The 22,649-nt window shown below is 40.9% G+C and overlaps 1 protein-coding gene and 5 non-coding genes across 6 annotated transcripts; all 6 read right to left on the bottom strand.

The window, feature by feature from the left end:
* Positions 1–1,907: 1,907 nt before the first annotated feature.
* GNL3 (G protein nucleolar 3) lies at positions 1,908–21,271 on the bottom strand. The gene is made up of 15 exons (XM_065407345.1): positions 21,181–21,271; positions 20,126–20,184; positions 17,302–17,439; positions 15,788–15,901; positions 15,189–15,272; positions 12,712–12,847; positions 12,118–12,221; positions 10,734–10,872; positions 10,045–10,132; positions 8,400–8,577; positions 7,415–7,557; positions 5,537–5,673; positions 4,188–4,375; positions 2,365–2,446; positions 1,908–2,278 (listed from the first exon to the last, which is right to left on the bottom strand). The coding sequence occupies exons 1-15, from the start codon at positions 21,191–21,193 to the stop codon at positions 2,193–2,195; spliced, it is 1,689 nt and encodes a 562-aa protein (XP_065263417.1). The 5' UTR covers positions 21,194–21,271; the 3' UTR covers positions 1,908–2,192.
* Positions 7,949–8,022, bottom strand: LOC135882018 (small nucleolar RNA SNORD19). Its single transcript, XR_010561576.1, has one exon. It is a non-coding gene; the product is annotated as a small nucleolar RNA SNORD19 (small nucleolar RNA).
* LOC135882019 (small nucleolar RNA SNORD69) lies at positions 8,662–8,740 on the bottom strand. The gene has a single exon (XR_010561577.1). It is a non-coding gene; the product is annotated as a small nucleolar RNA SNORD69 (small nucleolar RNA).
* Positions 10,231–10,304, bottom strand: LOC135882017 (small nucleolar RNA SNORD19). The gene has a single exon (XR_010561575.1). It is a non-coding gene; the product is annotated as a small nucleolar RNA SNORD19 (small nucleolar RNA).
* Positions 11,987–12,068, bottom strand: LOC135882022 (small nucleolar RNA SNORD19B). Its single transcript, XR_010561580.1, has one exon. It is a non-coding gene; the product is annotated as a small nucleolar RNA SNORD19B (small nucleolar RNA).
* Positions 12,577–12,648, bottom strand: LOC135882016 (small nucleolar RNA SNORD19). Its single transcript, XR_010561574.1, has one exon. It is a non-coding gene; the product is annotated as a small nucleolar RNA SNORD19 (small nucleolar RNA).
* Positions 21,272–22,649: the final 1,378 nt, after the last annotated feature.

Genomic DNA, 22,649 nt, shown 5'->3' with positions numbered 1-22,649 from the left:
CAAAGGCGACTCCTCAAGTGTTATTTCACTAAGAATTGTTTTTTATGTGATTGCCACACAACACAAACTGTTTTTAAAGGTGTGGAATAAACTAAACTTTGTTAAAAAATAAAATGATTTTAGGTTAATTGTTCAAGTAATTTGAGCATCAGATGAATATAAAACTCATTCTGGTCTTGAAAATGGTACTTCGTCTAGTAGTGGAAACTTGTCTGTTGCAGTAGATTTTGCATTTAATTAAGAAATAATGTGATTTTTTAAAGAAATTAATTTCCTTGGCACTTCAATTAATTGTAAAAAGAAAAGTATGCAAAATGTCTTGAGTATTAATTAAGTTTTCAAATTAGAACCATGTCAATTTCTAGAGCCTGAAATAAGTAATATAAAGCGATTAACTATTGCTCCTGCCATTTGGATGGAGTATCAAATTACAGTGAAACCCTGCTAGAACGCAATGATTGGGGTCCAAAAAATTTGATCGCGATAAATGCGGGGTCGCAAAAATTTACCATTTCAAGCCGGTCAGTTTCTCTTGGGCAGAAAACCACTTGGGTTTGCGAACTGCCCATAAAAGTAACTGACAGGGTGCAGCTCCAGCAGCAGGGGCTCTCAGCCATGCGCTTGGGGAGAGCAGGGGAGACATGCAAGGGGCAGAGGAAGAGCAAGGAGCAGCGGGGGAGGAGAATGGCTCTTCTTGCCAAAAGGAGAAGCAGGGATAGGGGGGGAAGAGGCAGTGGGGAAGGCACACTTTTTTTTGTTTGTTTGTTTTGCTTGGGGCAGCCGGAGCCACCTTATGATCGCGTTATATCCGAATTCGCATTATCACAGGGCACATTATAGCAGGGTTTCACTGTACAGCGAGAACTGGCAAAGTTGAGGCTAGTAATAAACTTGTTTTTAATATATCTGTCAGATATATCTACTATCCCTTATTCTGTCTGGAGCACATTCTTTTGTGATTGTCTGGTTTCTTGTAACTCATCGGGGAGCACTGCCCTATTAAAGGAAATGTCACAGCATGCCTTTCTGAGCCTGGCCCTTTAAATTAGGCAGAGCCATGCAGCTGGAGTCCTAGCATAGCTGTTTTGCAAGTGCATCTCCTTTTCTCCCAGCTGGTAAGTGTAATTCAAGAGGTTACACATTGAATGTCAATTTTTAGCATTCCTTAAGGTGTATTATTGTGATCTGTTTCTGCAGCAAACGGTTTCTTCTTCTGTAGCAATAGGCGGGTTGCAGGAGGTTTTTACCTCTTGTCATGTAAGGCAGAATATACATTTTATCACCTTTCAAGTTTGCGCCAAGCTGAAGGTATTAAGCATGCACAAGACAGACATTTTCTGTGTGAATTGAATAGAGACTGTTATAGTTAGCTTGACTTTTTTTTTTTTTTTTTTTTTTAGGTGTAGGAAGGTTTTTATGTAGTCAAGACTAAATTCTGTGGGTTAATTTGATAGTAATTACTATATAACTTTGTACTGTGAAGTTGCCGTGGTTGAAAGAGCTTTAATACCTTTTGCTAAGGATTAGATTCTTCCTAGTGTAGGTATTTGGGATCTGAATGGAGTGAGGGTGAAAACAGTATCTGCAATTTCATAGTTTATACTGTGTCAACTTTAATTTTTATCTTATACACCTCTACCCCGATATAACGCTGTCCTCGGGAGCCAAAAAATCTTACCGCGTTATAGGTGAAACCGCGTTATATAGAACTTGCTTTGATCCACCGGAGTGCGCAGCCCCTCCCCCCGGAGCGCTGCTTTACTGCGTTATATCCAAATTCATGTTATATCGGGCCGCGTTATATCAGGGTAGAGGTGTAGTTACAAAATGGAAAACAGTAGTGAGTAACTTCTTCTGAAGCACTTTTTCCTACAGTACATAGAAGACTCAGAGACTATGTAGTCCTTAAGATTAATTTAATAAAATCTTTTTAAAGAAGTTTAGAGAACTACAAAATTTACAAAGCTGAAGTATACACAGTTCTAGAAAACAAACATTGTTTGAAAATCATGTGTAAGTTGCATTCTATATAATATTTCACGTCAGTAGAGATATTGGGTCTTTGCAGCAGCGTCTTGCAAGCAAGGTCCATAGGACTGAAAGAGGCCAAAGGAGAGAGTGTTTTATAGCTACTTAGAAAGTTAGCAATGCTCTTCTCAAAATTAGGCCTTTGAGTGTATGTTTTTCTGTCTTTACACATAATCTGTATTAAAATCGTAAGCATCATCCTGATCAGTTTTCTCATCCAAGTTGAATGATAAAGTATGGGACTGTTCACCTTCAGAAGAGAGAATCAATACAAGATTGACACTGTTACAGAGAATGATGCATTTATTACTTAAGTCACTGGCTTTAAATACATACCTGCTGGTTGCTTTTCTAAGCTTCCATCCTCCACGCTCAGTTTTGCGGGGTTTGTTTTGCTGCTTGTCTGAACATCGCTTTCCTAAAACAAAGTTACAGGTATTATTGCTGTTGGTTTTTTCAGTCAGCAGTAGGAATAAACTTCCCTTTATAGGGAGACTACTATAACAGATATAAGGAGCACCAGTTCTGTGGGAATGGTATATAGTTTCAGTGTCGGAGCAGCAGGTGTACAGATTCCAATTCACATTACCATTTCAAAGAATTTTATTAAATGTTTAAATATTTTTATATAGAACATACAGCTAAAGCATGTGCTGCTTTAACCATTTCCAGCTCCATTACTGCAAAGGCACTGATGATTTTTTCTTTTAAAGATTCTCAGACTAGTAAGACTTGTGCTACAGTGTACTGCTCAATCCTACTGGGCTTCACCTTCAACCTCCCAGCTTCTTCTTTAAAAAAAAAAAAAAAAAAAGATTTAGATGTAAATTCTTCATGGTAGGCAAGTAGCATATGCAGAATTATTAGACATTACAGTTTGGCAAGGATCACTTCAGTCACGCTGTGAGAATTACCACTAAAAACTGAGTAAGGGGAAGAGGTAAGCTTCTTTCCCAATGAAATGATTAATAGGATTTTTTCCATCTGTTACATGGTCAGACATTCACAGGTGGATATTTTAGCATACGGGAGGTGACTGCTTCCCTACTGGGGTTACTACATTGGCACAGCAGAGCTGGGAAATCAAACCTACTTACTCCAGAATTACATAAATCTGGAATTCCTACAACTAGTAAACCAGTTATAGCTTGCAGCTTATTAAAGAGTTGCCTAGTCACTCTACTTTATAAACACCAACCCATATCAGTTCTTACTGTGTTTTAGGAACACATCAGCTCAACCATTGTTTGTCAAGTGCAATATGGTCAGATTTCATATATTTTGACCACATAAGAAAAAGACAGGTTTTGTTAATCAGCATGGGAAGGTTTAACACACCAAAGCTGCTATAGGTTGCACTACTTCATGGCCAAGCTTCAAATTTAAAACCAGATAAGCTGCCATAAACCAGTATTTCAGGAAGACGCAGGGATGATAACACACCAAACTCATTCTCCCAGTGTAAGCAGAACTGAGTTGTTAAATAGTTTGGAGACTTTACCAGAGAAGGTTAAAAGAAAACATTTTGATATCCTCAAGTGACGAGTGGAGCTAGAAGTTAGTTGAAGATGAACAATTTTATATTCATTTTGAGTAGCTTTTGTTCAATCAGTGCTTTAAAAGGTGACTATAAAAATAAACTTTATGAAGTTCCAAGTTTGTTGCTCAATGATTCTGTAGCAAGTTCACTCAGTTAAGCACTACTGCCACAAACTTATGCTAGGATCTGAAAGACAAGGTGGATTCTATCTGGCTCCTGCATCATCACCATGATGTGCTTCTGAGAATTCTACAGCCGACAATTAACAATTTAGTGGATGGATGAGCCAGAATAAAATCCAGCTCACTCTTCCAGAGCTGTTAGCTCTGCAGATTTAAGGAGAAAACTGGTTTAAAAAAAGCCCATAAAAATTTACATTAAAATGAAGACAGGACGCAGATGCAAGGCACAAATCTGAGTAAGAGAGTGCCATTCTTAGGCAGTCACTTTCTTGACCATAACAATGAAGTTCTCTACCTCCCCTTCTCCCCTTTTTGTAGTCAGGCTAACAGACCCTCTGGGGGGAGAGATTAGGTGATTTCCCCTGCCATCTCTACAGTGGATACCCTCTCCATTTACAAGCCATGATACGGATTGGTTTTTATCAGCTATATCTTGCCTCTTCAACAGCTTCCTCTTCCTCATCACTATCCTGGTCATCTTCAGTTGAATCCTCCCCTTCTTCACTTGTTTCCATGTTCTCCAGTTCTGATGTTCCCTCAGTTAGTTCATTCTCTTCTATTGTCCCATTGGTCAAGCCAGAAGACTGGAAAATGATACTGCTTGCCAGATTGGGATATTTTACAGCTGTGAAAGATATTGGACACCTCTGTTAATAAAGTTAACAGATGGACCTAGATGTAATGAACAGATATATATGGGTATCCATTTCCCAAAGGGTCAATCAACTTCCCATCCCCCGCAGGAAAGAAAATAAAACTTAAGTGTGGCAGTGAGGATCCAAGTTCTGAACTGACCTTAGCATACAGCCATGGTCACCAATCAGTTAACAATACAGCAGTCTGACAAACTACCAGAAACTGCCCATACAAATAGATTCTTAGTTAAAATACCATACATAGCTTCTTCCTTATGCCGTTTCCTCCCCTTCTCAAGATGGGAGAAATTCAAGCAGACAGATTAAGAGATTTATCCAGTGACCTCGAGTGAATCAGTAGTATAGTTGGGAAAAAAATTGATTCCATGTCTTGTACTCTAGCCACTAGGTCAGCCTTACTCAAAATATTTAGTAACTTTAACATGCTGATTAAAACTGGCAGCAGCATGGACCCTAGAATTTTACAGTGAAGGGGATGCATCCCAATCTTAAATCTGAAGCATCAAGTTGTTATATAAATGTATTGTTAGACATGGACAGACTTGAAGAGGAGGTGCAAACCACACAGCTATTTCAATATTACAGGAACATGAATTCTGGAAGCAGTACTGGAAGCTGCCCCAAAGAGGGGACTGCATGCCCATAAGGCTTATAAGGGGGGCTCCAGAATGAAGTTTCAGGGAATGCAGAGGACTCACAAGGTGGTTGTCTTTCAGGTCAGAGCCAGGCAAAGATAGCCATATATCACCACCCCCTTAAAAAAAAAAATCCATAAAGAAACATTGAGGAGGAAGTCTCCAAGGAAGCAACTTTTCCCATGGTACCACAGAGAAGGCAGCTATGTAGTCAAGGCTTTGGATTTCAGCATATGATTTACTCTGGTTAAAATATTACTTGGCAAAATAAGGAATTTGAGAGGAAGGGCTGTATAAAGAACAGGAGGATTCAAGCACTCAAAAAAAGGTTCATGCAGATTAGTGGAAACAAAGGACTGGCCAAGTAAGTAATAACTGTGTAATACAGGTTACAGCTTCATCATGTGTCTCTAAAACAGGGCTCTTATTTGAGAGCTGTGTGCTAAAACCATACCCACCATAACTGTGGTAGTGCATTACAAAGATGAATCTCACCTTTAATAGTGTTCATATTATCCTTTGCCAGCTCCTCTAAGTTAAAACCCTGCTGCATTTCCGCTACCACCTCCTTGGTGAGGTGTGGTGACAGACTCCGTGATGAAGGAAGCAATGAATGGTAACTAACTTTGGCACTGGACAAAGAAAATATTGGAATTAAAATGGATTTGACAACCCACTAACTAAAACCAGCAACATGCTTAAAGGCACCCGTGATTTAAAAAAAAAAAAAATGCAACCCAAGAAGTGATGTCTCTTCTCACAAATCTCAACATAAGACTTATGTAACTACTTACATGCGAACTTCAACAGAAAAATTCTGACTATATAATCTGTCTTACATATTTTATATCAATATTAAGTTCTTGGCATTCTCTAGAGGGGGAAAGAGGATTTACTCCTTTTTTCCTGACGTGTCAGTGCACACCACATCAGCCCACTAGCTATAAAATCTCAATCCTTTTATTTAGCTGAACTCTAAGGAATATGGGAACCGCTATAAATCTAAACAGACCAAATGGTACATCCATGCTGTTGGGACGGTGCCAAATTGGTGTGGCCATACTGAATGAATGGTGTGAGCATAATGTGACATGACAAACATGGCTGAATGGCTGCAGAGGATCCTGGGAGCAGGTTCCCTTTAAGCAGAAGCAAATCTGATAAAGGACTGGCAAAGTCTGCATGTACGAACAATATTGAACCTATTGGTTGGCAAATCTGGGCCCATGCAAAAATAAATATCACATGTATAAAGTTCCAGCATGGAGCACAGGTCGACCTGGTTATAGTGACCTTACAGCAAGAACATCACGCAGAGAGCCAGAGTGAATGACTGATGAGTGAGTAAACATGGAGTGATTTTCCTTCAGTACCACCACCCCCAGCCCCTTCTATAACACTAATTAGGTAAAAATTAGTAACCACACGCCCACTAGCCATGCTTAAGACATGTGACTCTTTTGAGGAAAAAAAGAGTATAAGAATCAAGCAAAGTCAATTACTATTGGTTGGAATTCCTTAATTGATGCTTGAAGAAGCAACGCTGCTAGACAAGAGTAGCCAAAACTCTGCACCGTAGGCTCGAGTAGGACTGTGAACCAGAGGGGTCTCAAGGCAACCAAGGCCTTGCCTCGAGGGAATCTGAGGCAGACCAGAGGGCTGAGAAGAACAGACCAGGAGGGAAGAAGCAATCTATAAGATTGGTAACCACCTTCTCTGTTTGCCAAGCAGGAACTGCATGAAGCTAGCGCAGGGTCTGTTTGTGTGTGTTTGTGAAAGACTCGTTAAAAGGAATGTACAGCTCTTAATGTCTAACACAGGAGTTAATATAACTCTTTACCGCTTGTGTAATTCCTTCTCAATAAACTGCTGTGTATTGCAGATAATTACTGTGGACCTTTTTCACTGGCATGACAGTAATCTGCTCCACCGGGAGTCAGTAAAGATCCATTTCAGGGGTAGTAGCACCCCCTGTTGTCATCACATGCCTATGGAAGAGGACTATATGGACTCAATGGTTCAAAGGAAGGACAAAACTCCCATGGCAAAACTGTGCTGAAGCTGTGCTGTGGCAGAGTTCAGCAAACTTGCTGTAGACCAGTGTACACAGGGACATTTACTCCATTTTCTTAAGCAAGTTCCAAAGATTAATTAAATAGCTCATTTTCCTTCCCATTCTGTTGCTCTGCTGTCAAGCAAGTTCAACCAATGACCCCTTTGGTGTAGTATGCTGAAGCAGGATGAAGAGAGCAAATTAACTAAACCTCTCCTGTCATTTGTTAGTACCCAGAGCTTCTGGTGACACTGTTGTAAAATGATTGGGTTTAGTTGGAAAGAGGTTCATATACTGAAACAAAATCAAAACATCCTTACCCCGTCCAGTCATAAAGTAGTAATTTAGCTGCACTCTCGGTGTCAGGGACACCTCCCTTTTTCAGCATTCCCCTTTTTTGTGCAAGTAAAGTTAAAAACTCCACAGAGTTTCTGAAGTCTGGGATGTTGTAGTACAGCATCATCTGAAACAAACAAACAAAAAAACAACATGAACAAGGGTTCATTAAGAATCTGGTCCATTTAGTTCTCTCATGATTTTAGGAATGAAAGTACAAATCCAATTGTTTTAAGACTAGTTCCTACTGAGGAGGCACGCACAGAAAGAAGGAGATATGGTTGGGGAAATCCTTTATTTCTTTTACTTTTGGCACCACACATTACAGAGCAAAAGTAGCTATTCCATCAGCAAATACAGTTGCCACAGAAAGGGGTATTACTATCAGTGTTCTTATTCCAATTGATCCATGTATAGTTTTCTCACCTCTCCCGTGAAACAGCAATGGCGGTCCACAGAGACCTAACTCTGTAGACCTCAGTGGGAATTAGATCAGTATTGGCTTTAAAGCGCTGAACATTCAGAATGAGATCAGAGTTGGATCTGACGTCTTCACTGTAACAGTAAGACACTGAGTGTATCCTCATTTCTCACTCTGCTAATAAAACGATGTGACTAAGTTAATTATATTCCATCAAATTAATTATAAAAATGTACTGTCAGAAGAGTCACTGGGAAAGAGGAAACTGGCTGGGAGGATCTGGTGCATTTTGCCGGTCTGCCAACATTAAGAGTTAGATTTTGTGATATATATATAGCACCAGTAAGTTGGTTCTCTGTGTCAATGAAGCTTCCCATCTGAGGGACCTCATGCATTCAACTTTCAGCAGATCACATGCTATCCCTTTACAAAAGCTAACCTTGCAGGCCAGAAAGCAAGATCACCTTTTGTTGGAGCAATAAAGGTATGCAGGACCTAGATGCATTGGGATGAGATAAGAAAGATAGCGGAGCCATGCAATAACTTACCTGCTGTTTACTGCAGTGCTTCAGAATAGCATTTACTGCATCTAATAATTTTCCTGATTCTTCAATATCTGTGGTGGTCCTCAAAGCCAGAGCAAGAGCAGAGTTGGAAGGGGCTGCAATGATGCTTGGGCTGTCTATCATCTTGATTTGTTTGTCAATATGGACTGTCTGCATGCACCTTTGAGAGAGGAAATGCATCCTGTCAGTAAGTCAACATAAATCAACCACCACAAAGCATTTGCTAAAGGATGAGAACTAGCAAAACATGAAGCTCAGTGTTGGATTGAATATAAACTCCTCATGCAAAGTCAGTTCCAATGCATCATCATGTGCTTCATGTACAGTGGAAATCTAAAGCAAAGTAGCTTTGTGATTAGAGGAAGAAGCAAGGCGTTAAAACCCCAAGGTTCTATTCATGGCTGTGCAAGTGATTCATTGAGAGTGACTTGGGTGGGGCACCTATTTAATCTGCACAGTGTCTAACCTTTCCCAATAAAACTTCTGCCCCTCTATGGGTCAGTATTGCTGGCCAAATGTCACCCCAAGTGTTATAATGTGGCCCATGGGTGCCTTCATCTTTAATAAGAAGGTATGGCCGCAGGAGCCTGCAAGTCACAGGTCTGACTGCTCAGACAGAAACAAAGCATCACATATTGGTAGCCTCTGCAGTCTTACACATCATCCGAAGGCTGCAATCTGCTCTTTATGCAAATCAGAGCTTATCCTTGGACTCATAAGTTGCAAGAGCAGCCATTGGACAAACCCCTGTCTTAAATCAGATTTAAGAGCATTGGCTGTGTCTAGAGACAAGGCATTTATCTCAAAATTAATACAAAAATTGACAGTATTCTAGAATTGAAAATCAAAGATGTTAGACTTTCATCCTGAGTGTGATGGGTGTACAAACTCCACACTGGGCAACAAGGGGTTAAGGAGTTGCTCTGGGCTCAGTCAGCCACACCTGCAAGAGATGCACAGGCTGGAGGAGGAGTTAAAAGGGAGCAGAACAGCTCACTTGTGAGCAGACCAGGGAAGAGAGCAGAGCTGCAATCCTCAACTCCTGAGGATAGGGCTGAAGGAAGATAGTATCTGTCCTGACAGCCACTGCCTGAAGGACCATCTCTGAGGGGAGGGCCTGATCCTGATACACCCTGAGAGGGAGGTGTTCCTTCCTCTGTTACTAACTCAGTTTATTTGTGTTCTTCTTGCTTTTTATTTCTGGACTACCCCCCCACCTCCCCTCACACACACACACACACACACACACACACACAAAAGGGGAGAGACTTGAAAGTGACCTGGCCAGAGGGCCATGTCACAGGAAGAGGCACAGGCCACTCAAGAGGTGGAGCAGCCAGAGGCAGCAGACCCTAAGGGATAGAGTTGCTATACCACACCCAGCCACGAGGAGGCGCCAAGAAGTGAGCTGACCTTTTCACACAGAGATCCTACTGCACTTTAAAAACTACATATGGGGCATACTTTGTCCACCACTGAAATGCAGCAGCTGTTTAGGGAGCGGTGCTCAGTTACTATGACTGATCAGAACAGGCAGTGGAGAATGCTGTATCCAATTGAAACAGCTAGGAAATGTACATAATCAGAACATAACTACAAACCAATGGTTTCATCAAATTAAACTTACTTGGTAACCCCTCTGACTGGCCCCACATTACAGACACGCACCTCCTTCAGACTATTGATTACACTGCTCTTCCCCACATTAGGGAAGCCTGAAGAAAAACACAAACAAATGGTAAAAATACCCTAATTAGTTAAACAAGAAACCCTAGTAAATTAGATCAGAACTACTGCCTTTAATACACGTAGTCAGAGGAGTGAGATCAGAGTTGGATCTGAAGTCTTCACTGTAACAGTCAGACAAAGTATATATCCTCATTTCTCACTCTAGTAGTAAAAAGGACAACAAAAGTGATGTCAATTAAATTAAAAATCACAGCAAGGACCCATCAAGTGTAAAAAGAGGCAGTGCTGGTTGAGAAGAGCTACATGACTGGTTAACATTCAATCTGGTAAATTAACTAGTGTCAGATTTTTTTTGTGCTTCCCATAGCCAGACTGGTCACATATTCAATCATCAGTTGGTCACTAAAGTTAGACACACATATGAAAGCTACCTCTGATGGGCAGGAAGTGCAAGAGGCATCACTGGGTGCAACTATACCAAGTCCCACGTCAAACCTAAGAATGTTCAATGAAAGGCCACAAAGTATTTCAAAGCCTGAGATGTGAGAAAGCACCTACTGATTGTGTTATATCACCCAGCTTGTATAATACTGCAGTTTCTTTGTAAGGAAAAAAAATACACCTTACCTATCACCCCAACTTGAATGGCTTTGTCTTGAGTCTTGCAGTGCTCTCGAAGAAGCTTCAAAAGACACACACTTCCAAAACACATGCTGCCTCTTGACAAGTCAATGTGAGCTCTCTTCTTTGTGAGCTTCTTCTCCTGCTATAAAATTCAAAAATAAAAACATAGGATGGGCCCCATTTTAACTGTATGTGTTTGGGACGTTAAATATGAATCCAAACGTACATTTTACTCCAATATACCCCTCATGCCCCCTATTGGATGGCCTTTACAGCATCTTTCTTCCAACTAGAAGGAAGGGACTTGATGAGATACCAATTAAAGTGCATCTGAATTGACTGGCAGTAAGGAGGGCAGTCCTTCAAAATGTTACAGGAGACCATGCATCTAGCAATGTGAACTGACTAATGGGACTTGTGCTTCCATTCCTGGCTGTGCTGAAGTATCACTGTATGACCTTGGGAAAGTCACTTAAAGCCAGAATGGGGAGGAGCCCTTACTCACTTTGCTGAGCATTCAAATAATCCCACTGATTTCAATGGGACTACCTGCATGAACAATTGTTTATTAATCTAAGGGCTCCACAATCTCTGTGCCTGAGTTTCTGCACTTTCAACATGCAAATGATGCTTATCTATTTCACTGTGGCGCAGTGAAGATTAGCGTGCATTTGCAAAGCACTTTAAGTCTCTCTGATGAAAAAAAGTGTTACATGAATATTATTAGGGTCTTAAATTAATGCATGCAAGAATAAAAAGATATGTATTATCATACTCCAATGGGAGATGGGCAGTGGGGAGGCGACTTCTCTATTACCCCAACTCTTCGTGAAATAATTCCAAATACCACTCTTAGTAATGTACAGGCTTGGGATGGAAATAAGTGTTCACTCAGAGGCTTAAACCAGTTTAATTAAAATTGGTTTAAAAACAGATTAAATTTAAACCAGCGCAACTGTCTCCTGTAGACAAGACCTTAGATTTCAGGACTTCCTCATTCATTCAATGCTGATTCCATTTGTGTCTCTTTCAGTACAAATTCTTAGCATGTTGCCTTGCCTCAATGCAATTTTCCAGTCATAATTAGTAGTGTGCAGTACTGAAGCAAGAATTCACCAACAACTGTGAAGTTTCCCCAACCCAAGCAGAAAAGTTCTAAGACTGCTCATCACTGTCCCACCACGCCAAAAGTATCAGTTGCAGGAGCACAGCCAGACGGCCATAACCCCCCCCAGATCAGTAAAACTTTGTGTTTTAACTGGGAGAAATCAGAGTTGGATCTTGCAATCTTCATCTTCCTGTCAAGAGTCCTTGCTTTTCATCGTGTTTCAACCCAGCGACACACATATGATTCAGTCTTACACAAGAGAGACAGCAGTGCTCTTACCACACTTCTGTCCTTCAGCTGCATTGAGGATTTAAAAGCGACTGTCGGAAACTCGTTCTTCAAATAATGTAACCATTTCTCCAAGTTCTCCCTTGGTACCAGATCTGGAAAGGAATACAGACCTTTCACTCTAATGAACTTCAAGTGTCACTGTATGGAATTTATTTAGCCTGGGATCTAAAGAATTTCTGTTTTCAGCCATTAGATTCAGTCTTTAATATGTATAGTTTTAGGAGCTTTTGTTCCACACAGTAGCTGGTATAGTATGTGAGATTACCCAGTCACCTCTGAGAAGGTGATTCTGTCCTTAACATTGAATCTTTTTGCTCTTAAGTGAACAGGTGCACCATAAAAAAAAAAAAAAAAGTTCAATAGTCAGTTTCACCTGTTTGTGTGGATCTTGTCACGCAGCAAGAGGTGAGAAAACATATAAAAATAGGAAAGTAATTCCTTGAACAAGGCAGTGAGCTCAGAGTTGGATCTTAGTCATCAGTGATATCTCAGACTGCATTGGTATCTTCCTCATAGCTCATATACTAACACAGAACCCTATGAGTGACTAAACATCTGTACAAAACAGACTGTTTCACTTACCGATTTTGTTTAACACCAATAGTAGCTTTTTGTTTCCTCCAGACTGAGTAATGATTTGCTCCACCTGGGAGCACCGACAGCCCAGGGGATCTCTGGCATCTAAGACCTGCAGGACTATATCTGAAGCCTCAATCACCTGAAGTGGAATAGAGAACACATTCCCATCCACAGGATTAGAAACAGCATTACAGGGAACATCTCTGAAATCATCAGTACTGTTCTCTCATTACAATGAAATTTTCATTTTAAAGAATGACCTGTAAGTGAGCTTTCCATTATATAAAAAGTCAACTTACATTTTTGCAGTTTATTTTAAGAAGACACAGGAAAACAAATTTAGTTACTGTTTGACTCCTTAACTCTTAGCATTGTACAAGGAAAACACACTCACCACCACACAGAGCATACAATGCAAGAAGTCTGGGTGTCAGGGTTAAGACAGTTTGTCATCTTTAAATCCAACAAATCTCCTTCAGTTAAAAGTGAGCAATGATGCTTGTTCTAACAAGGTTTCAATAATTAAAGGGACACAATTAGCTTGAAATTGAGTTAATTCCAGAATTATTTAAAAGTAGTTTCAATTTGTCTGAGGCCTTGTCTACACTACAAAGTTATGTTGGCAAAAGCTGCCTTTTGCCAACAAAACAGGGGAGGTGTACACACTACAAAGCTACTTTTGCGACAAAATAAAACCACTTCAACAAGAGGCATAAAGCTTTTTGCGGCAAAGTTAAAGCGACAAAGCGTCAGTGTAGACACTGTTTGTTTGTCCCCAGAACTGGCTTCCACCAGTATCCCACAATGCCTGCCCTGACCACTTTGCTCACTGTTTTGATCTCTGCTGCCCTGCACTGGCATGCACCCCTCCCCTTTCAAAGCTCTGGGAAGTATCTGAGAGCTGAGCTGCATGCTGCTCCCTTTGGGGAACCAAGAGCAAATTATTAGCGTGGAATGCTCCAGTTCTGCCCTGCATTAGGAACACTGGAGCAGGCGGTAGGGGTGGAGGGGAGGATGACAATGACTGCTGTGCTGCTTTGACATTCCTCAGCACCAGAGCTCACAGAGCTGTTCAGGATGCCACTCCTGGCAGCTGAGGAGGCTATGGGAGAACTCGGAGGGAATCACAGAACCATAGGCACGCAAGCAGAGCGGGCTGCTTCGGGAGAGACTGCTATGCTGAGCAGAGCCAGGGCTGACGTGTGTGGGGGTGTCCCCCTCCCCCAGGATAGGTCTATCAGCCTGCTGTCTCCACTACCCCAGACACACCTCTCTCCTCTCCCTTCCCCCGCACGCTTCAGTTGAAAAAGCAGCTGACAGTCTATTAGGATGCCCCTGGAAAGATGGGATTGAGAAACCTACGTGTTGTGACCCCGTACCTGCCCCATGAGGCATTGCAAACCCTTCTTGCGGCCACCTGAACAGTGGTATAGCTACCCACAGTGCACTGCTCAGTGTCCATGCAAGAGCTGTTAGTGTGGATGCACTCTGCCGACAAAAGGAGCTAGTGTGGACATGCAACAGTTGTTTTAATTAAAAGGGCATAACTTTTGCTGACAAAACTTTGTAGTGTAGACAAGGCCTGAGTCCTCTACCAATTTTGTCATTTTACAATTGCATTTTCCCATTTTTAAAGTGTTTCTCTACTGTATGAAAGACCCACACAAACAGGAAAAACAGATTTGCTTTAGAAGGAAAAAATTGTAAAATGGGCTATACACAAGGTGTTGTACAAAGAAAACAAAAGACTTTTTCAATGATATAATCTGTATTACTTGTAATGCAGTAAGGCAGAGTTTTCAGAGTGATTTTTCTTTCCCTCTACAGTAATGGAGACAAAAGCAGGTGATCAAGAACTGATCAATTTTCTGCACTGATCAAACTTGCTTTATTCAATTTTTAATAAGGTCTACCAGGCAATCTTAAAGAGTGTGTGTGGAAATCTTTGTCGTTGTGATCTCAAATGATAAAAGGGTTTTATAGCAAACTAAAATATGAAAGAATTTTCATTTTTTTCATCCTATTGGCAACAGCCCATTGGATTTCTCAGTCAGTTCTCTCTAACACTTGAGTCAGTATCAACCGGTCATCACAAAAGCAGTGTAAAAATACAAGGGTACGGTAGGTCTCTGTCTTGCAGGACAGAAAAGTGAAGCCCCTTCCTCTTTTTCTTTCAGCGGGCAGATGTTAGTTAATTGGGAATGAGAGTTTAATGATAAAGAACCTGATCCCGAAGTACTTTGGTAAAATGCTCCTTGACTTCAGCCCAAGAGGCATAGTGCTCAAAAGTGCTGAATGCCCTCAATGGGAGTTGAAAGTGCTCAGCACCTTTACAAGACTGGGACCCTAAAAGTGTACTGGTCTCTAACAAAGTCCATAATATATACACCTCTTAACTGAATAACTGAAAAGGAAAGTATCAAATTAATTTTTTTTGGATGCTGATGAAAATATAGAAAGTAATAATTAAAGGTTCCTACCTTTTTAAGTTCTCTGCCAAATGATTTCTTTGAATTTTTATCCAGCAGTGTGTTAGATTTTGCTTTTAGTTTAATGGTTGATTCCTGAATGAAAAAAGGATGGGAGGAGATAAGAGAATCTGAAGCCACAAATTAAAATATGGTCTTTACACAATAGAAGATAATAGCAACTAGAACTGCAATATTTCTAATAGCATAAAAAAGCAACAATCGGGGAATACATGTTACTTAAGAGAAATGATACTTTGAGGATTACATTTATCATTCCTATAAACTTCAATGGAATCAGACCTAGTAGAGCGGTGATATTTGCAATATGTAGACCAATATTCCTGAAAGCTGTAACGGACGTTAGCAGTAAACCTGACACCCCTATATATACTTTGATTAAAAGGGATGCATAACAACTTCCATGTCCTCACTAGTTCTATCACTACACCAAGTCTTTTCTGTTGGTCCAACATGAAGGCAATGGGAATGCTGCCATAGACTTCAAAGGCTGCTGGATTAGGCCTTATGAGAGGATGGAAAGTTTGTCTCTTGTGCTACAAGTGAACTAGCCTCTTTGAAAAAAGAAGAATTATACTACACATGCATACCTTTTCCTCTGGATGTTTATTTGCTTTGGTAGCATTCTTTTTAGCCTGTAGCTTTCTTTTCTTTTCAAGGTCTTTCTGCCTAGCAAGTTTCTGCTTTTGTTTTAGTTCTTCAAGCTAATTGCAAAAAAAACAAGAGAGAGAACAACATTTCATAAGCTAAAGAATATTCTTCCTCCCCACTTACGATCAGGATTGTTTGTAAAGTGCTTTGAAGATGAAGAGCAATGCTATAAAAGTACTACATATTACCACCTAGGATTATTCTTTGAATATTTTGCACGGTTTTTAGTGCTAGTGAAAGGTGCCAGGTTGAGAGCCCTAGAAACCTAAGGCCTCTATCCACATAAGGAGTGAAATCCTGGTTGCAGTGAATTCAATGGCAAAATATCAGTGGGACCAGGATTTCACTCAAGAGTATGGTTTAGGTCTTAATCTTGACCTAGAATGGTCGCATTGAAGAAAAAGGGATGTTCAATCTCCATGGTGTATCTGTCTCCGATACTTGTCTAGAACTATTAAGAAATCAAGGGCGGGAGCTTAAGGAACTGGTTGGCTGGTGTGAGCTTATTTCTTCTCCTGCTTTTACCTGATGGAAATGGTGATACATTACTACTGCCAATTAAACTTTTGGAGGCACTCAGATACTTTGGTGCCAAGACAGACAGAAATAAAAATTTTATTAAAGTTAATGTTAAAAAATTATATAATACACAGGTAAGAAAAGAGTGTCTGTACATCTGGGTATAGTGCTTAGATTATCCACAAATACGTTTGTTTTAAAAGTCATAAGATACATATAGTACATAATCAGCAATAACCCAAACTTATGAGAATAAATTTAACAATACAGTTTAGATATTAGCATTGAAGTATTCAGGTACATCACTCATGAAAAGTTATACAGCAAGTTGGTTGTGGAAAGCAAATATATCAAGGAGTGAAGATTGTCCCTCAGTAATTGAGAATTTAGGATAGGTTGTCCATTTACAAAATAGAATCCATCAGGGAAGTATTTCAGTTATTTTCCCAATTGCGCTTCTCATCGGCACTCCAGACACCTTCAAAATGATGTCAGAGATGGTCCCTCTGTGGCAGGGTAGTCACATTAGCAGACAGTGTTAATGTTGCCCACAAATATTTAGGTGCCTATATAGAGGATTTCATCATACAAGTGTCAAACTGGCAAGACTTAAAAAAAAAAAAAAAAAAAAAAAAAAGACAGCTGTGTAGGGTCCTGGAGATCTTACTCTTCACAGGAAGCACTAATTATGCTAGAAATTACTTAGTCTACACTTTTGTATTTTTGCATCTATACACAGTTCTAGTATCAAATACTAAAAAATCCACATAATTTAGTATATTGTTATCTAGTATATTAAGCTGAAAATAAGAATCTCTAGTATTTTCAGAGCCAATGGCTATTAAGACTATAGTGCATGACACATTGATATCAAGTTTTCCTGAAGTGGGGATATGCACATAACCCCTTCATTCTATTACAAACTGTATTTTACCCTTTGCTTCCTTTGCTCCGCTTCACGAAGAACCTCTTCCTTAAAAGGTGCAGCATTGGGAATTCCTGGATCTTTCTTGGGCTTTTTGTGCCCACGTTTCTTGGCTTCTTTCCTGAGTTTTCTGCTGTGCTCCCGAACCTATGGGCAAGAAAGAACAAAATTTGGTATTGGAGTCACAAATTCAGTTTGATAAAGAGACCGTCACACTTCTCCTTCCTTCATATTTGTGTCTACAAAGATTTTGTGTTTGGAGTGAAGGGCTTTCAATTACAGACTGAATCAGCAGGTAACTGTGCTTAAATAACTGTGCTGAATACTGCAAAAGTTAAAGATTCAAAAACTTAAAGTTATTATGTCATCTATACCATCTCTCTGACAATGTAGATTTGTTCCCTACATTTAAAAGCAACTTCCCATTGCAGCTGAACCCTATGTCCACTCATAATAAGTTCTCTATTGCCTAGTTTTTGTATTACTTCAAAGCAGTTGGTTGGTTTTCTGTTTAAAAGTATTTGGCATTTAAAAAGAAAACGATTTTTACTAGGGCTTTCAAGAGATTAAAAAAATTAATCGCACTGTTAAACGATAATAGAATACCATTTATTTAAATATTTTTGGATGTTTTCTACATTTTCAAATATATTGATTTCAATTACAACACATAATACCAAGTGTACAGAGCTCACTCTATATTTATTTTTGATTACAAATATTTGCATTGTAAAAAACAAAAGAAATAGTATTTTTCAGTTCACCTAGTACAAGTACTGTAGTGCAATCTCTTTATCATGAAAAGTTGAAATTACAAATGTAGAATTATGTACAAAAAAAAACTGCATTCAAAAACAAAACCATGTAAAACTTTAGAACCTACAAGTTCACTTTGTCCTACTTGTTCAGCCAAACGCTCAGATAAACAAGTTTGTTTACATTTGCAGAAGATATGCTGCCCTCTTCTTGTTTACGTCACTTGAAAGTGAGAACAGGCGTTCAAATGGCACTGTTCAGCATCGCAAGATATTTACATGACAGATGTGTTAAAGATTCATACGTCCCTTCATGCTTCGACCACCATTCCAGAGGATATGCATCCATGCTGATGATGGGTTCTCCTCGATAATAATCCAAAGCAGTGCGGACTGAGGTATGTTCATTCTCATCATCTGAGGAAGATACCACCAGCAGAAAGCTGATTTTCTCTTTTGGTGGTTCGGGTTCTGTAGTTTCCGCATTGGAGTGTGGCTCTTTAAGACTTCTGAAAGCATTCTCCACACCTCATCCCTCTCAGATTTTGGAAGGCACTTCAGATTCTTAAACCATGGGTTGAGTGCTGTAGCTATCTTTAGAAATCTCACACTGATACTTTCTTTGTGTTTTGTCAGATGTGCAGTGAAAGTGTTCTTAAAATGAACAACATGTGTTGGGTCATCATCTGAGACTGCTATAACATGAAATATATGGCAGAATGCAGGTAAAACAGAGCAGGAGACATACAATTCTCCCCCCAAGGAGTTCAGTCACAAATTTAATTAACCCATTATTTTTTTAACGAGCATCATCAGCATGGAAGCATGTCTTCTGGAATAGTGGCCAAAGCATGAAGGGGCATATGAATGTTTAGCATATCTGGAATGTAAATACTTTGCAATGCCGGCTATAAAAGTCCCATTTGAATGCCTGTTCTCACTTTCAGGTGACATTGCAAATAAGAAGCAAGCAGCATTATCTCCCATAAATGTAAACAAACTTGTTTCTCTTAGCGTGGCTGAACAAGAAGTAGGACTGAGTGGACTTGTAGGCTCTAAAGTTTTACACCGTTTTGTTTTTGAGTTCAGTTATGTAACAAACAAACAAAATCTACATTTGCAAGTTGCACTTTCACGATAAAGAGATCACACTACAGTACTTTATTAGGTGAATTGAAAAATTTTATTTCTTTTATCATTTTTACAGTGCAAATATTTGTAATAAAAAATAATATAAAGTGAACACTGTATACTTTGTATTCTGTGTTGTAATTTAAATCAATATATTAAATGTAGAAAAACATTCAAAAATATTAAATACATTTCACTTGTATTCTACTGTTTAACAGTGCGATTAAAACTTGTATTCTACTGTTTAACAGTGCGATTAAAACTATGATACATTTTTTTTAGTTAACCGTGTGACTTAACTGCGATTAATCGACAGCCCTAATTTTTACATGTGTGAACCTTCTTTATACTGTGGTATTAGCATCCAGTATTAGCATTACAATGCACATTGCACTCAGGCAACATTCATTTTCTATTTTTATGCCTGTTCATTCAAACAGAAGAAACACCAACAACTTTGAAATAATACGAAATAAAAGCATGTCTGATAGAGTAATGAGGATGCTCTGGGCAAGTTAATGCTACCCTAATTTGCATACAAGGTGCTTAGATGCCATAGTGCATTAGAAATATCTTAGATAAACTGATGAGCAAAATGACAAACAAGTTATGTATGGAATGGGTGGTTCACAGCTGGGCCTCAACTTGGCTGGCTATTACTGCAATATAAATGTTAAACAGAAATAATACCACACTCCAAAAGCATTTTGGTCATTAGCACACCTACATTTAGTTATGCTTTAAACAGAAATGGGTTCTACTCAAAACTTTACATCCAAACCCCACCCAAATTTGGATCCAGAGCTGAACTTTACAGTTTGAGCCAGTTGCTAGTTTTTAAGCACCACGAAAACCATGCATTTACATAATCTATAATTAGGGCTGAAATATATCCAAGTGTCCCTTTAATATGAATGCTTAATAGCAAATTTGGCATTGAGACCTACCTTTTTCTGGATTTTATATCGTTTATGGCAGGTCATGCGCTTACTAGCCTTCTTCAACTCTGAAAACATCAATATGGGTTATAATCAGGCAGACTGGATACACTTTCCAAATACAACTCTTATGAGCAACACCTGTGTGGAAGCCACAGATGCAGAGCTTAGCAAATAATTTTTTTGGTTCAGGGACAGAACTGAAAAATCAGAAGAAAAAACGATTTAAACCCAAACCATTTTCCCCAAAAAATTTGTTGAATTGAAAAAACACACAAAAATTAAATTGACCAAAAATACTTCAGTTGACTCAAAAAGAATGTTTGTCCCAGCTTTTTGTTTTAATTTAGTCACTTTTGGGTGTTTTTCACTCAATTTGTGTTTTATTTTTTAAATTGGCCAAATTTGAATTTAAAATGCTGTTTTGAAACAAAACGCTTCAAACTTTTAGAAACTAAAAGGTAGAAACAAAAAGTTTTGACTTTTTTATTAAAAACAAAAATCGTCAGTTTTTCCTGGGCCCAAACTATTTGTTGAAATGGGGCAGAATTTGTGTCACAGCACTGAGGGGAAAAAAATCTTTTGACCCTTCCCCCAAAATTATGAGTTGGAAAAAAACTCGCTCAGCTCAACCCAGATCCCCATCTCTGCCCCTTCTGCAAAGGCTATAGGCATGTGTGAACACGTGAAGTTAAGCAGAGCCCAGCGCGGGCCCAAGTCTCTGCAGGATCAGCAAGGCCTCAGCAGCAAATTCCAGGGCTGGAGCCCCAGGCTCGGAGGGGAACAGAGGAGAGGGGGCAAACCGGGGTGGCCCCACCTGCCCAGGGCAGGACCGCTGTCACTCCCCCCAGGCCCGCAGGGGGCTCTCCTTGCCCCCGGCAGCTCAGAAAAAGCCCCCCAACCCCACGGACAGCGAAGGGGGGAGGGGAGCTGTGCTAGCGCCTCACAAGCTCGATCGCGACAGGGAAGCGCCCGCTGCCCCCCTCCCCGCTCGTGGGGCCCAGCGGCACTATCCACCACCGGCCACCCCACCCCAGTCCCGCCCGCCCCTCGCGCGCACTCACTGGGCCTCCTCATGGCGGCGGCTGCTCCGGGCGCCGCTCTCCCCACGTGGAGGCCGCTGAGGCGACTAGGGGAAGGCCGGTCCCGCGAGGAGGCACTGCCGTAAAGCAGGCCGGTCCCGCGGCTTAAGCGGTGTCGCGCTGGCGGGCTCACTTGGCGGCCAGGCGGGCTTTGCGGCAGCGACAGACTCGGCAGTGAGGAGGAGCGGCCGGAATAGCAGCAGCGGTGGCGGCGGTGCGGGCGGCGGGGGGCGAGCGCGGCCGCGGCTGTCGGAGGCGGAGCGGGGCCGGCTGGGTAAGCGCTGGCTGCTGCCCGGCGGATCGGAGCGGGCAGCCGGGCTGCGGGAGCCAAGAGGCCGCCGCTTCCCTTTGTGTGGCCGCTGCGCTCCTAGTGGGGAGACAGCGCCCCCAGCGTGGGGGTGCCCTGCCCGGGGCCCGCCCCAGACCCGTGCCCCGGACCCTTCCGGCGGCGTGGGAGCTGATCCCCTGTTCCCATCCTCATCCCTGCCACCCCCACCCCTCCGAGGCACCAGCTCCCCTTCGCCTCGCCTCCGGGGCACTGATCCTCCCTCGGTGAGGCTGGTGGTGTTAGCCCTTTTACATCTGGGGGAAACTGAGGCACGGAATGGGGAAGCGGCTTGTTAAACCAATCAACTCATTGAGTCGATGTTGGAGCTGGGAACAGATACAAGGAGTCCTGACTTCCGGGCCCTAAATCTGACCTTGGGCACATTACTCATATTTTATTCATAGCACCTAGGTTCTCCAGTCGAGGAGCATGGCCTTTTGTACTGAAAGTATCATAGAAATGTAAGGGTGGAAGGGCCCTCAAGAGGTCATCAAGTCCAGCCCCCCATGCTTGTCCAACCTGTTCTTAAAAACTTCCAGTGATGGTGATTCCACAACCTCCCTTGGTAACCTTTTCCAGTGCTTGACTAACTTTATCACTAGAAAGGTTTGCCTAATATCTAACGTAAATCTCCCTTGCTGCAAACTAAGCTGATTACTTCTTGTCCTGCCCTCAGTGGACATGGAGAACAATTGATCACAGTTCTTTTTATAACAACCTTTTACATATTTGAAGACTGTGATCATGACTCCTGCCCACCCCACCCATCTCTTCTCTTGACTAAATATGCCCAATTATTTCAGCCTTCCTAAGAAAGGGACAAAAGACTGTTTCTGTCCCAGAGAATTTGCAGCTAAGAGGGTGGAACACACCTCAGGGTAGGTAGGAATGATAGACAAATCCATGTGCATGACATTTTTACAAATCAAAATATAGAAAGCGAATGATGTAATATATACGCTCTTCCTCAGTTTTTCCACCTGTAAAGTACTGAGTGCATAGTTAATGATTGTACAATACTTGAAGATGTGTATGTATCTATATACAAATATTTTATTATATTTATAGGGCCATAAATAGACCCAGTCCTCCCTTTCTTACCAAAAGAGCCTCGCAAAATTTG

The sequence above is a fragment of the Emys orbicularis genome, chromosome 7 (assembly GCF_028017835.1).
Source record: "Emys orbicularis isolate rEmyOrb1 chromosome 7, rEmyOrb1.hap1, whole genome shotgun sequence".
Taxonomy (NCBI): domain Eukaryota; kingdom Metazoa; phylum Chordata; order Testudines; family Emydidae; genus Emys; species Emys orbicularis.
The sequence above is the reverse complement of the archived record's forward strand: the minus strand, read 5'-3'. Positions and strand labels throughout refer to the sequence as shown.

Excerpts from the sequence above, each read along its gene's own strand:
- GNL3 (XM_065407345.1), bottom strand. Across the intron at positions 5,674-7,414 it reads CTACTTTATGACTGGACGGG|TGCCAAAGTTAGTTACCATT; the intron begins GTAAGGATGTTT and ends TTCTTTGTCCAG. Across the intron at positions 2,279-2,364 it reads CTTAGAAAAGCAACCAGCAG|GTGAACAGTCCCATACTTTA; the intron begins GTATGTATTTAA and ends TCTCTTCTGAAG.